The following is a 15,249-nucleotide window of genomic DNA, read 5'->3' as shown; positions in this document are numbered from 1 at the left end:
GAACTTGCTGAGTGGCTCCGAGGCCCAAGGGAGATTTGCCAGCTTCAGCCTCCTGTACTGGGAAGCACATTTAGAGGAACCCCATTAGCAGCCACTGGTCCTTCCCCTCTTTCTTTTTGCTGCTGAACTTGTATGTCTTCCAGATGTCAAACATGAACGCCCCTTGTTTCTGAAGGTGGTAAGAATGTATCAGCCCTCCCAGCCGATGGTGGTACACTAAAACTGACAGTAATTTCCAGTGAGTTCGTTAACTGACTTCTGCTCTGTCATTGCTCGCAGATGGCTATGCTTTCTCTCAAGATGAAAATGGCATCGTCTCACAGTCTGAAGTGATTAGGGCCTATGATACCACCAAACAGAGACCCGATGAGTGGTAATTGGCAGGCCTAAGCCACCGGCCCCCTGCTGCGTCTCTGAGGAGAGCTGTCACAGTCTAAGGTCATCACTGCAACCTCTGACCACTTCCAGTCTGGTCCACGGGGAGAAGAAATGGATCTGAGCTCATCTCACAGATGGCTTTCAAGGACATGAATGCTATGTGACTCCTGTAATACTGTCGTCCTCGGATGTCCTCAAGTACCTGCTAAGGCTTTGTAAACCAATATTGGAAATCACCTTGTATCTTGCCAGAGTGCTTTCTCAGAGTGGGGACAGGTCAGTGTTCAGAAGCCACCCCTCTGGGGCTGTAACTGTCATTCATTGGATCAACCACCAGTCAATCAACCATTTAAAAGAAACAGCAACAACAACTCGGAAATGATACCAAGGGAAGAACTGTCAGTATCCAGACTTAAGAGTTCAGGATACGCTGAAATAAGCCAGCTCACTCTACTGAGCACTTCTAAACAAGGCATTAATACGTGTTTGTGTCAAAGAGTGTCTTGCTAAGTGTTTGCCAAAGATGTTCAGTGTGTGTGTGTCTCATTCGGTAGTCATCTGCCCAGAAATGGAAAAGACAGTTTCCTCACTGTACCTCTGTACGATCTGCATGCTTGACTTTTCAAACATGAGTGTGGCTTAAAAATGTTGAGCATTTCCAGGCGTCTGCTACTAAAATCTGTGATGTCGTGATGTCGCACCTTTGGCCTTACAAATCTCTGTTGTTTATGTAATTAGTTCCAGTCAGAGGGACGTGTGTCCGTGTGACCGGTGTTTCAACCAACGCTGACCTGTTTTTTTCTTTTCTAACTGTGCTGTCTGTCATTTCTGATGAACTTTAGACTCCTTTAGATGGTTCTAAAAAAAAAATAATAATAATTCTGCTGTGTATTGAGTGACTTGCGGCTTCAGTTTTTTTCCCCTCCTAAGACAATTACCTTTTTCATATTTATGTGGTATTTCCAAGGACCTTTGGGATAATCTGTGAGATAATGCATGGCCTTTTTGTCATGTACATAGGCTCAGCTTTTTGTCCTGTCCCGTTTGTTCCTCACTGTGTGCTCCTACTGGAGAAGATCACACAGTTGGTCTCCTGGTGACTACCCACAAGCTTAAGCCTAAAAACTGTTTTGACAGTTCACTCAGCTTACAACTCCCAAAATGAGGCACGTACCGCTTATTGACCCGAGAGAGCGAAGTAGCACATTTCCTCATTTTAAAGAAATACCTATTTTGCTCAAGCCTAAAACCTTACAGTCAACAAATACTTCTCATCATGAGTAGGGTTTAATGATTCGTTTTCAAATATGTGTTCACTCCAGTTAGTTTGGCATCTTCGTGAAATCTCCAGGGGGGGGGGGGGAAGATGCCTATTTTGCTATCAATAGTAAATGGTGAGGGGGCTATTTAAAAACCACATCCAGTTTTCTACAGTTTTTATGGTATTTTTTTCATCTTAACAGATTAAAGGGGGGGAGTTCTAGTTTTCAGATACACTTCAGAGATTGAAACAAACTCTTTTTGCCTTCTATTCCAAAGCCTGTTTGCCTTTATGTGGATTACCAGCAAAACAGACCTAAATGTGTGCCAGGACTAGCTTTGAGAAGGGGGTTTCTCCGTACCCCATTAAATCATTTCATGGCCTGCCCCACCGTTTTTCTTGGTCTGAATTTAAAATTAGACTACACGTCTCTTCTTTCTCTAAATCTGTATCCAGTTACCGGAGAGTCTCAACATTCCCTGCAGACAAGAGGTTCTAAAAATTCGCATCATTCTAAAGGGAGCTGAGCGGACATACTTCACATCTCAAATAGTCCCGTTCTGTAGTTTAGATAAGCCGACACCAGAACCACACACAGAATCTAAGCTGACCTTCCAGATTGTGAGGCTGTAGACTTTACCAGCTGAGTCTGGAGAATGGATTCTCCTCAGCCTCCTGGTGGTGAAATTGAGGTCATTACCCATTCCCCCTCCCCACCAAATGACAAGTTATCCAAGAAAGGCTCCCTTCCCTCTGCCCCAGCCATCCAAGGTATCGGCCTCCAGATTTCGCAGGGAAATCTGAAGTGATCTTTTTATTCCGAATTGTGAATTACTTTGATGGAACTCTTCCACAGGAGCATACTCACGGTTCATCATTATACATCATACCCCGAAAATGAGCCTTCTGTCCCTGAATCCTGTATCTGAATGATGGGCATTAACTTGGTCTCCCTGGTCTTAAGTAGGGGAGAGCACAGGATGTAGCCATTTGGGTAAAGCTTGAAATAGAGATTTGCGTTGCACTGAGTTTATAGAGACTTAATCCTCTGGAGTTTCTAACCTTTGTCAGCTGGGGGAAAGGCACATGTTTTTTACCATGGATTTGAATGGCTGCATTCAAAGTGACTTTAAGCCTATGTTTTCTGAAATAAACAGCCTAGAACTTCAATTTAAAAGTCCCCTATAGGGGACTCTGGCAAATGCTGACATGACCAATTTGGAACATAATCCAGAAAATCGTATTTACAGCAGAAAATCCTCATTACTTTAGAATTGAAAAGCTGGGAGGTGAACCGTTCATGTTGGGTTAGGATATCTCACAACAGTATAGAGCATAGACTTTGTGTGTTAGAGAGACACCTAACAATTCTCTGGTGTCTCACACCTCAGACATGCCCTGTTTTCATGGAGGTATTAGCAGGAAAGCAATGTTTTCAGGAACGCAGGACACTTCGTGTGCTAAATGTGCCTCTTGGCTGTTAACTCACTGCTCTCTGAGAGACAGCATCAGCAGCCAGAACTTCCTGGGTTGCTCTCTCTCACCCGGGCAGATGAAGGGATACGGCCAAATAAGGGAGCCGTGAATTGTGTTGTCATTAGAGTGAGTCCTTTTCCGTTCCAACAGGCAAAATGGAATCTAGAAATAATCAGTGTGTTGTCTCCGTATTTAATGATAGAGTTTAACTTTTCAATTCAGGATCCCAAATGGCTGGTGTGACGTTCACAGGTTAATTTGTTCTGTACTCAGTGCCACACTCACAACCTGTGACTGAAAGATGCCCTTTTCAGAACACAAGTGCTAGTCAGAGAGCAATGGATGTCATCTTTTTGAATCAGTGAGTGACTATTATAAAGCCACCTACTCAGCATACACTTGGTTTCTGATGGTTCCTGGTCTTGAAAGGTGTATCATGAAATGAATCTTTAGTCTAATAATTAAACTACAGAATTTATCAAAGAAATACCCCACTCATTCATACCATGGTAAACACGTATATAGAATTCCTTCTGTCTGTTGCTTACAGTAACACTTCCATGCCTCCTAAATGCTTTGTATCGGTATTTCTGGACTGTCTCTTAAATATATCATAGTCTGATTTTTCTCACGTTAAAATAAAACACTTGTGAAACTTAGTTATACTTTTCTGTGTTTTAATTAACTTCCAACAGTTATTCATGTGGAATGTAAGTTAAATTTTACAAAAAGGAAGTAAATGCCTTTCATGTTTCATATTAATTTATTTTCTGTAGGAGAACAGCTGTTTGAGTTTTTTGGTGTATGTATGTGTGTGGGGGGGGGAGTTGATTTTTTTTGATAGGTTTATGGTTTGCATGAATTAATATATAAGGTGATTCAGGCAAATGCATGGCTTTTGTGTAAATCCTTATATTTATTTCTGTCTTATGAAACTTTACCATGGCCTAAGTAGAATTGAGTATTTGGTGGACAAATTAATCAGTCCTCCACACGACTTTAAAAAAATACATAAATGGGTGGTTCTACACGTTTCAACAAATTCAGCTGAATCTTTTTCGTTCAATTGAATCTTCTGTTTCACTGGCCTCCAAGAAGTCTTCTTTAGAAAGTTCACAGAACTTCTCAGCAAATAAATCTTCCTTAAGCAGGAAGACAGGTGGACTGGCCTGCGTGCTCACTCTGAATTAATAGCAACTTTCCGTTGGTAAGTATGCTCTGGTGGCAATGAGATTCCCAGTCGGAGACCAGAAGCCATAAATACAGCGAGTGCCGTTTGCGGCCTCCTTAGGCCCATTTCTCACTTTTTCAAGTGGATGAAGTTAAAGTAAGAAGGCAGCCTTGGAAGGCAGCTGTGAAAAGCTGCAGTTCGCTTTAAAAACAAAACAGACGTTCAGCTCTGTGGAAAAGCCATTCCTGCCGAAACTGCTATAACTATCGGGATGCTGCATGAGTGGACAGTGACAAATCTGTGCTTGAAGTGGTTCTCTCAGGTTTGTGTATCTTCATGTCTGACGCACTGTGTTTTATAAATAGTTAACAAACGTCGAGTGAAGTTCATTTCTATGCACTGTTCTGTGTCGGCCTTTTGTGAATGTGCATGTTTTAAACTGCAGATTTTAAACATTTTGTCCTCTAATTGTTTGAAAAATAAAATAAACTTGACCATTGCATAAAGGAACTGGCTGAAGTTTTGATTGCTACTTTTAGAAATTATGTTGCTTTATAAAGGTTCAAAGCCACTGTAACTATAGTCTGAGAGGCTGTATCCATCTAATAGCTTCTTAACATTTTGTTTACAGATGTTTTAAAATCAATTAAACTCAGCTAACTGAAATAAAAAATTAGTCTTGATTTGATAGGAGAGTAGCTTATGTAAGTAACACAATTTTTTTGGAAAGTTACTGTATTTCTATTTTATTGTCTAGAAATGTCTCACAAGTATCTGCAATTTAAATCACCTTGCCAGTAAACAGTTCACAAAAAGTCTCTGTCCTCTTATGTTGGATGAATTTTCATAGGTTTTTTTTTTGTTTGTTTGTTTTGTTTTGTTTTTTTTTTTTTTTAAACCGGCTTAGAGAGGGAGGGAGAAGTGGCTGAGTTTAGCCAATAACATTTGAAGTAAGTAACCATAAAATAATAAAATGGGCCAAAGTCCATGAAAACATGGAATAAGTGTCTTTTTTTTCAGAAACAAACATCTTTCAATAAGACACACCCAATGGAGTTGGATTTGGTAAACTGCTAGAATGAAAGTTCCAGATACAGAGGTCCTATGCATGATTCGATAACACTATGACCTTGTCTATTTAGCTGTTGGGAGCTCCTCTCCTTCCCACAGACCTCCACAGGCACCTGGTGGTGGGTCTTCATGCAGAGCCCCCATAAAACAGTTTATGGAAAAGTTACCTTGGAGTTCTATTACAATTTATACACTTTAACCGTCATTCCCCTTAAAAGGGGAAGGGGATGCATGTGTGTTAATACTGACACCTAGACTTATGATGCCTCCTACTGTTGCTATAGGCAACAGAAATACGTCCTCCTAATTCAATATGTCACCCCATTTAAAGTCTGTTTTCTCATGCTCACAGCATCTCTACCCGAAAGTTCCCACTGCAGTAAAATAGCCACCCCTGTTTAATGAAGAAAAGTCTTATAAACCTGGGTAATTTCACAAGTAAGCTCATAAAAAATGTTGGAAAATATGAAATACTTTGTAACATTTGGTCTTCATTACCTCTAAATACAAACTGGGTAGCTAGCAATTAATTGCAAGAAAAAAAAACCTGTCAGAATAATTTTATTAATAATGAATGTCCAATTTCAATTTCTAAATAACCAGGTATGTAAATATATGTTAACACTTTGTTCCCTTAAAGAACTAACATACATATAAATTTGAATTGTCCCTAAACATATATGAAATGTAAAAAGTAAATTGATACCAGCTTAATGTAATATATCAGATTCCCAGTTGTAACTATATATTTTAGGAAGGTTTTAGTTTAGTTGTTTCAGTTTAAGGAATTTTCCCCCTGTGGTTTCAAATCAATCTGATATTGTGATGTGCAGCTTCTCAATAAAAAAAAGAAAAAAGAAAAAATAAGCAGGTGGGAAAAAAAGAGGAAACAATCTATCCATTTGGACAATTCAAAATATAACCAGTATGCTTTGGAGGGGTCGGTTTTAAAGCAAAATTACTCTGTTGGATTTGTTTCCTAAAGCATATGATAAAATGAGTGCAGAGCTCAGGCAGTGGTTTGGGACCATATGTTAAAGGCTCGGTCCACAGATGGTACTATTGGAAGGGAATGCCTAGTGAAAGATGTTTGGAGACAGGCCCTCAAGGAGGGTAACCCTGACCCTTCCTCAATCTCGTTTTCCCCTAAGCTCATGAAAGAAGAAGCTTTACTTCCTACATGTTTCTGCTCTGATGTACTGCCTTGTCATGAGCCCAAAGCAAACAGAGCTTCTAAAACTGTGAGCCTAAATGAACCTTTTTTTCATATTCTAAAGTTCAGCCTCACCTACTTTGTGACAGTGCTGAAAAGCTGACTAGTGGCAACCTTAGCACCCCACAGGCTGGAGCAACAATGGGTAGTGACAGGAATTTGGCCACTTATCAAGGGGGCCATGAGTTACCAAGACATCATTTTCTGTTCTCCATCCCTAGTGAGTGATGTGTGCTGTCCCACAGCCATTGGCCTTTCATTCTTACTCTAGGTTATTTCTCTTAATACATGCCATTAATTTCTACTAGATCCCTCCCAACTAGAATGCAGCTGATCTGAGAGAGTGGTTCTTGTTATGTGGACAATCCAAAGCAACAAGCCACTATTGACACTCCCATCTTACAAAAGAAAAAAGCAAGAGGTGAGGCAAATGGCCAAAAGACTCTTCTAAGCAAGAGCCAGAAAATTAACCAGACATAAAAGCTCAAAAGCCAAACTCCCCTCTGGTGTCTTCCATTTCTCACGTGTCGAGGGGGAAATGGGATCATATAATGTGTGTGTGTGTGTGTGTGTGTGTGTGTGTGTGTGTGTGTTTACATATTGTATCATGAGCCTCATATCTATCAGGACCTCTGCTGCTATAGGGTTTGTAAGACAAGATGCAACTAGTCACTTCCCCCCAGTGGATTTTCTAAGAAATATTTTAGGTTGTTTTACTAAGAAACTTGGGCCTTCTAGGCTAATTTCATAAAGAACATAGAGTTGCAAAGCTGACCTAAGATACAAATCTCTAATCCTGCCTGTTTCCCTGGGACATGCTGTTTTCCCTTCTACTGTGATTTCTCCATCTGTCAAACAAACATAGGACAGTCCTATGTCAGGAAGGAATGCCTGAAAACTCAGCAACATCTTGTAGGAATGTCTTGAGAAATGTATGATGCTTAATAAATCTAATCATAAGAATGACAACATCTCAAAAGGTAGAATTCTACTCTTGACAGTCATCATATCTTGAGGATGCTGAGATTCCAATTCTTTGTGAAAACAATAAGATGCTCAGCCAGATAACTTGCTCCTGGGTTTTGTGGTGGTACGTAGTGAGGATGTCCTCAGAGATTTCAAAGGACATGATCCCCCATGTTTAATTGTCCGAAAATGATATGAGCAGTTCACAGTCCCCATGAAAAGTATTTCAAGGCTGCCACTTGCTTTATAATATACTTGGAAAATATGAACTACTTTGTAACAATTGGTCTTGCCTCTAAGTACAAACTTGGTAGTTAGCAATTGAAAAAAAAACTTTTGTCAGAATAATTTCACTAGCGGTGAATGTCTAATTGCACTGTTTAAATAACCAGGTCTTTGATATACATTAACCCTTCATTTTCTTAATAACTTAACTTGCACTGTTGTAATCTGTCCCTGGCTCTTTTATCTCCACAGGTCTTTCCTCTCCATTCCATTACTCTTCTCTACTGCCCCAGTTAGTCTTCCTCATGCAAACCCTTCACACAGTTTTCACAGCTCATTCCCCATAGCAGGCCCTCTGTATGAGTCTATACCCACATTCCATGCATCCTGTATGTCATGATTACAGTTAGGAAGCATCTGAGGACTAGGGCATGGGCCTATCTTCTACCTGACTGTGAGCTCTCTGGGAGAAGGAATGATAGATATCAATTCTCCAGGTTTTTTTTTCTTTTTGCATGTATATGTGTGATGTTTATACATATGCATATGTCTTTGTAGGGGGGTACCACATTTGTATGTGGAGTATGTATATGGAAGCCCAAGGCTTATTATCAGGAGTTTCCTTGATTGCCTTCTACCTTATTCATTGAGACAGGGTTACTCAGTTGAACCTACAGCTCACTGATTTAGCTAGTCTAGCTAGCCATTTGCCAGGGATCTCCTGTCTTCAACTTCATGGGGAAGTTTGCAATACAAAGTGGCTGCCATACTCACTCGGCATTTATGTGGACACCTAAGGATTCAAACTCAAGCCCTCAGTCTTGTACAAGTACTTTATCCACTGAGATATGTTCCTGGCCCCAACAGGGCTTCTCTTCCTAAAGTACCTGCAACATCCAGTCTCAAGCATTAGTTGCCTTATCCCAGCCAGAAATGGGACCAGAATTGTGTTCAGTTCCACTTGGAGTTTTCAACCCTGCACAGGACCAAACCCAAACATGAGGAACGTGGTTCAGAGGCTTGTTAAAAGAGACATGTCTAAGAATTACCATGGGATGGCTTTATTGCATTAAGATCATAAATAGTATTAGCAGCCACTTAGCTTCCAAAGAGAAGGCTTGTACAAAGATACATTTTGTGTCACCGAGTACATGAGTATATATATGGTTTTATTCTATGTCACCAAATGCCATGTTACAATAAATTACATATGACACCATCCTAGTTTTGAATTCTATATGGCCAGCTGATTGTTTGGAGAATCCAACGGCAGCAGGAAACTCTAGATGTGAGCACTCTGTGAATCACCCACCATCAGTGTGCCTAAGGAATGCATTCTGTTCTCCAAAGCAGCAGGAAACAGAAACCACAGCCACTGACAAACCAGAATGGGGCTTAGCATGGGAGGGGGCATTTCTGCACTCTAGACACTGTGGAGCTGGGCATGGGAGGGTGAAATTGGCTCAGCCACCTCTGAGTCCTTCATAGTCTACTGAAACTTTGATTCTCTCTCTCCCTCTCCCTCCCACCCTCCCTGTCCCCCCCCCCCCCGTCTCCCCTCTCCTCTCCTCTCCTCCTCTGTCACTCTCACTCTCTCACTCTCTCTCCCCCCCTCCCCTCTCATTAGCACACTGAATGGGTTTATTTTAATTACAGGTATATTGTCTGCAATTTACTTTTTTGACAATTAAAGAGATTACCAAATGAGAAACATTCACGGCACTCAGTAGGGTCAAGAATCAGCACATTAAAAAGCAGAGTGTGACACAACACTGTCACAACCCCAGTATGGGGGTGCCTGGGTGCTGAAGCAGCAGAGTTGTGAGTTCTAGACCAGCCTTGCTGTGTGGGGACACCCAATCTCAAAAAGAAACTAAATAAATTTTAGTTTGAATCACGCTCTCCACACCAACTCCAACGTTAACTTGCTGGAGAGAGTTGAGCTTTAGTTTCTTCCTCCAGTTTCAATTTGTAAGATGGCAATTAAAGACCTCTGAGTTGTTTGGAGGGTTGGGTAAGTCAATGTACAACTGCTCAGCACGGAGCTGGGCTTGTGCTAGAACAGAGAACTCTGAGGAAGTTAACACTGTCAGAGAAACAGTACAGAGAGACTAGCCAGGAGGATGACCCAGCTGTGTGGGTTTGAGCACAGTCTCAAACATTTGCCTCTTTAGTTGTTTCTGTGAAGTCTTAAAGACTTGGGAGAAAGAGGTGACTGGGAGTTGGCATCTCTCAAATTCCATGCAAAGATGTAATGCCACCAGACTGGTTTTCTCTGATCCTCAACTGGAAAACAAGGAAGCCAATTAACCCTCCTAGGGCAGAATTCTACCTCTGTGGACTTTGGACAGAGCTACTGAAGGTGATTCATGACAGGACGAGTTTCCATAAGCTGGACTCTCCAGGTGCGACAAGGTGGTAGATAATCGAAAAAAAAAAAAAGGCATGTGAATGAACAGGAAAGGGGGAAAGGGATTGGTAATGGATGGATATATTGCCTGAGGAGGGTTGGCCTGAGCTCACAGTAGGGCAAAACTAGCAATGTCACATCTTCTATGCATAGCAAAAACTCAGATGTCCTATGGAAAAAATGTCTGGATGCTCAAACTCTACAGGCCTAAAGTGACCCGTGAGGACCACAGAGAGACTCTTCTAAGGACTCTGTAAAAAGTGACCTCTGCTGCTTTCCAAAGTCCAGAGGAAGCCGATGTTTCCCTTAATTTTGAAAGATGGAGCATGGGATAAAAATACATTCTTTTATTAGATAGCAAAAGAATTGTCACTAAGAGTATAAAATAAAGAATCCTGATTTAAAAACCTCAAACAGAGTTCAGGAAACCAGATACATTTGTTTATTTTTTTCTAGCTTGGACCTTAAGTGTAGTCACCAGACATCAAACACAGTGGTACATAAAATGTGGAGTACTGACTGCTTACACTAATATCCTTCCTTGACTTCAAGCAAGGTTACAGTGTGACTTCTACATAATTAGTACTGTCAATGTGGTGAGTAAATTAAATAACACATTTTCATGTTTATATATAATTCTTTATACAAATAAATGCTTTAAGACCCAATTGTCCAACTTTCACTTAAACATTAATATTGCTGAACAAAAAGTCTGCAATAAATATTCCCTCAGGTTGGTGGCAGAGAGGTGATTTTACCCAGAGTCTGTGTTACAACGAATGTCTGAGTATATATTTAAAACTTTTAGCTTTCCATGTGGTTACTGAAACCTTGTATTTTGGAAAAGGAAAATGCATATTTGAAACAAAATTTGTTATTAATTTAAGAAGTAAATGTTCTCATCATACAGATATTACTTATGGTTAGGATGATTCAAAAATTTTAAATAAGTGGTTCACTGGCCCTTCAAGTTTACTTAACAGTTAATTTTTAAGTGAACCTTTATAATTACAGTTAAGTGTGTGCCTTCCTTATTTATATGTATATGTTTGTACTGTAATTCAGCACAGGAAAAAGAACACAGGGCACTTTTCTACAAAGGAGAGCTCGATTGTCCAGTAAAATATTTTTCTTTCAACTTGCCAACTGAACACCAAGCTGCTAAATATTTTAACAAAAAAAGGTGACTACGTTGTCATGTTCACCATAGTTGCTAGGTAAGACAGACCTCCTGTAATCGTCAGCAGGGTCCTCAAGACCAGAAAGTGCTGAATCTTTCTGGATCTTTCTTCCATGAGCCTGATGGGTTACCACAGATTTCCTCAGAAGTGAGCGTGGCTTGGCCAAGTCAGCAACACTCCACCTGGCTGCCATTTTGTTGTATGGCCGATTCACATCCACTGCCCATCAACTGGAACTGAACTCTGGGCAGCTCTTCCCAGGTAATGGGGGCTCCTGCTGGAGAGGGTATGCAAAATACTGGGGTGACACCAGGAAGCCGGATGGTTGGGTTAGGTGTATGGTGTGGCCAGTGGTGTAAGGTGGGGGTGACGAGGGTACCAAGCAGCTTGGCTCAGCCCTGGCGAAGGAGAACCTTCGGACAGATCCGCCTGTGGAGCTGGAGCTTGTCGCTGTGCTGGACTGCCTGGAGGCTGCTCTGAGGCTGGTAGAGGTGAGGATCATGGGCAAGGTCTCTGTCTGATAGCTTCGGAGTGAGAAGCGGATTGGTTGCTGGGAGGGCTCCTTGGGTCTCAAGCAGGTACAGCAATAGATAGCCACTAAGGAGCCCAAAATGATGAAGGCAATGAAGATGGAGCCGACGATCAGGAAGGGGACATAGACGGGCTCTAAAAGGCAAAAACAGACATACACAGACACTGGGTAAATGTCACTCAAACCCTAGCCTCTGCTTTAACATCTCAGAGATGGCAGGCAGAGGCTCAGCGTGGCTCTTGCTGTCAGCTCTGTTTTTCCGAGTGTGTGTGCAACCTCCACAGCACAAACCACTGGTGATGGGACGTTCTCGATACTCCTAGCAGGGAGGAAGCAAAGGGGTGCCGCAGCCTCTGTTAGCAATTAGCCATCACATTGACCATCTGGAAGCCCGAAAGCCTCTCGTCCTCTGTGCACTGAAGGGAGGGACAGGGTGACTTTGGAGGATCACCATGCATGTGCATTTAAATCTAGGTTTTAGGAGTTTGGTCATGGTGCAACACTTAAAGGCCTAACCCATCTCCTAGACTGACAATCCATCTCCTGCCCAAATGTTTCCAGTCTCAGCAAGGAGAACCAGGCCTGCTGGATGAAGCCCCAGGGTGTTCTATAGCTCTAGAAAGAGCAGGAGAAAGCGACCCACAGTGAGCCCCAATTCACTGTGTCCCCCACCATCTCACAAATCACCAGTCTTGACTCCAGATGTCATACCTCGGCATCTACATTCCCACCCACAGAAAGAACACGCAGTCCTCAGCATTAGTGACCTAGACTTTTTTCTAAGTACATCCGAAAGGCAGAGAAACTCTTCTTTGCTTCCACCTCTAAAGGGCAGCGAGCAACAAGAACTTTCTTTTCCAGAGGGATCTGGGCAGCTGTGTTAGTCTCTCCTCTGTGTTAAAAGAGCCACACTGAAATAGAGACTCCGGCTTATGGGTGGCAGAGAAGACACCTGGGTTTACGAAGGCCGTCAAGCCTGGTTTTCAGTTTCAGATTCAACTTTTATCACAAAGGCCTTGTGAGATAGAAACTCCCTCTTATCCAGATGTAAATGTAAATACATTTCTTTTCCAAAGACTCTTACCATGGCAGGTAACAGCTACCCATGGGCTGCTAATGGTGAGTTCTTCAACATTCCAAACGCCCTCCCCCCCCCCCATGCGAGTACCAGTGTTGTATAGGGCCAGGTGAAGTTGGCTTGCACTCCCTGTGCACTGAGCCAAACAGTTGTATGCTAGTTTCATCAATACACTCTCTGCTGGCAGTATGCCCATTTTCAATTGGAGAAGTGGCCCAATATAGTTAAGTCACTAGAGGTTAAACTACAGGCAGGAGACACAGCCGCTATCCATCTGGGTCGGCCTGATCTCAGACTCATTAACTGGGGAGAGTGCACCAATCCTCCAGTCTCCTTTTTGGACAATAACCCCCTTCCCCAGTCAGGAGGCAGGCTTAGCGCTAGAGGAGCAGAGAAGTTTGGTTTTCTAGCAGGCTAAGGACAGCCCAGAATCCCTGCTTTCCACTAAAGTAGTCTAGAAACCACTACCCAGATCCTCAGGACTGGGCTTTTAACACTCTCCTTTCGTCACCAAAATTAAACCCCAGAGGAAACTCCGGGATGCTGAGCCCCCTCCTCTGGGCTGTCATCTGAAGGCTGAGACTTAATGAAGCTCTTGCTTCTCTCTCCCTACCTTTCTGAGGACCACAGTGTGCAGGCCCCAAGCAGCTGCCTCCTGGTCCTGGGGAGTTCCAGGCTCTCAGTCCCGCACGCTTCTCAAGTTTCCCTGGCAGTAAAACCATCGCCTTGAGCTGTAAAGGGTTTCCCTGATGTTCCAATTCAAGTGGAAAACATTTTTTCCCCCTAGGTGTAAATTTCCTCAGCTGGGGTCCTGATTTATTCACCTCTTAAGTGAGCAATGTGGACAAGTGAGCGGAAATTTGACCCGTGTTTTCCGACGTGAGAATAGGGGACTGAGGAAGCCCGGTGACCCTGAATTTTAAATCCTCACCTCGGAAGACTTGGGTGTTTCTAAAAAGCGTGACAATAGGGGGTAGGCTAGAGAGGGTAATTGGATGCAGGGAATTGAAAGGAAGTTCGAAGAGTGATGAAATGCCACTATTCGACAAAAGAAAATAAGGGGGTGAAAAATCAGCCTGCGGGACTGTACTTGGGCTCTTGATCAGAGTCACTTTCCCTGGCACTGGCTCTTCCGAAACTCCCCATTTGACCAGAGCTCCCCGGAAACCCAACCTAGCTCCAGCTGTCTTCCCCAGACGCACTACCTGCTGGCCAACCCCGAAGTTCCCGCGAACCCTTGCAAACTTTCCCTAGGGCCAGACCATGGGGACCACGTGCAGCTGGGATCCAAACTGCAAAGCGATAGGACCCCTGACCTGAAATACGACCACCCACTTTTTCTTCGATCCCCAGACCCAGCTGGGTCCAACTTAGCGGCTGGACCTAGTAAGGCCCGAGCTGTGTTGGGTGGGCGAGCCACGTCAGCCCAGGGATGCCGCACTTACGCGCGGTGATGCCGGGATGCTCCAGCTCTCCGCGGTCGTTGGTGCAGCCGCCCTGCTCCAACCTGGCGTCGGTGGCAGCGCAGCAGTAGCGCAGCGCACAAGAGCCGCAGCAGATGGTGGCATCCTGCGTGTCGAAGTCCTCGGGGCACTGGAACCCCTCGTGATAGTTTCCCTGCGCGTCCACCCAGCCGTGGCAGTATTCCCCAGGCTGCTGCGCGCCTGCCGGGCCCCAGCGCAGCAAGCCCACGAGCAGACAGAGCGCCAGCAGCGCCCCCATCGCCGCCCCGCGCCCGGTGGCAGCAGCAGAGTCGGAGGGCGGAGCCGGGGCTCCCGGGACCAGGGTTCCGCCTCCCTGAGACACCACGCGGCCAGTTGACCTCCAGGTCAAGAATGCGCTCTCGTGGGTTAGCAGCGGCTGGACAGGAGCCGTGAGCTGCGCTGCGGGCTCCGCTGGCCGGAGGACAGCATGGTGCACGGGGGCGAAGTGACCAGGGCTCGCTGGAGGCCACCACGGAGGCTGCGACCGAAGCTGCGGCCGCCCTTAGCCCGGATCATCGCGCTAGGAACGGGCCGCTTTCCTCGCCGGCCGTCGAGCCCCGGACAACCAACCCCAAGGCCAAGGCCGTGCAGCGTCTCGGTACTCAGCTTGGCTCTCCACGTGCAGGTCCCGGGGACCGGCGACTAATTCCGCTCCCGCCCCTGACTGTCGCGCAGGCGGGAGACGGCGGAGTCTTGTCCAAGTGCAGAGGGCCTGGGGTGGCTGACAGCTCTGCCTGGAGGGCGTCCTTTAAAAAGGCAGAGGGAGGAGGAGACTCGCGGGTGAGGAGAGTCCGCCCTCCGGG

General features: G+C 44.2%; 2 protein-coding genes across 3 annotated transcripts in view; one reads left to right on the top strand and one right to left on the bottom strand.

The window, feature by feature from the left end:
- The window catches only part of ATP8A1 (ATPase phospholipid transporting 8A1), a 214,776-nt gene extending 213,072 nt beyond the window's left edge, over nt 1-1,704 (top strand). For both annotated transcript variants that reach the window (XM_080910104.1, XM_080910103.1), the window contains one exon: nt 280-1,704. In XM_080910104.1, the coding sequence (XP_080766230.1) occupies nt 280-377 (98 nt within the window). In that variant the 3' untranslated portion in view covers nt 378-1,704. The remainder of the gene's footprint in view (nt 1-279) is intronic.
- Nucleotides 1,705-11,578: 9,874 nt separating this feature from the next.
- SHISA3 (shisa family member 3) lies at nt 11,579-14,684 on the bottom strand (the record flags this gene model as incomplete). The annotated part of the gene is made up of 2 exons (XM_080930081.1): nt 11,579-12,018; nt 14,408-14,684. The coding sequence occupies 2 exons, from the start codon at nt 14,682-14,684 to the stop codon at nt 11,579-11,581; spliced, it is 717 nt and encodes a 238-aa protein (XP_080786207.1).
- Between the last annotated feature and the right edge of the window lie 565 nt (nt 14,685-15,249).

This window comes from Micromys minutus, assembly GCF_963924665.1.
Source record: "Micromys minutus genome assembly, chromosome: 1".
Classification (NCBI taxonomy): Eukaryota; Metazoa; Chordata; class Mammalia; order Rodentia; family Muridae; genus Micromys; species Micromys minutus.
Note: the sequence above shows the minus strand (reverse complement) of the source record. Positions and strands in the feature narration are given on the sequence as shown.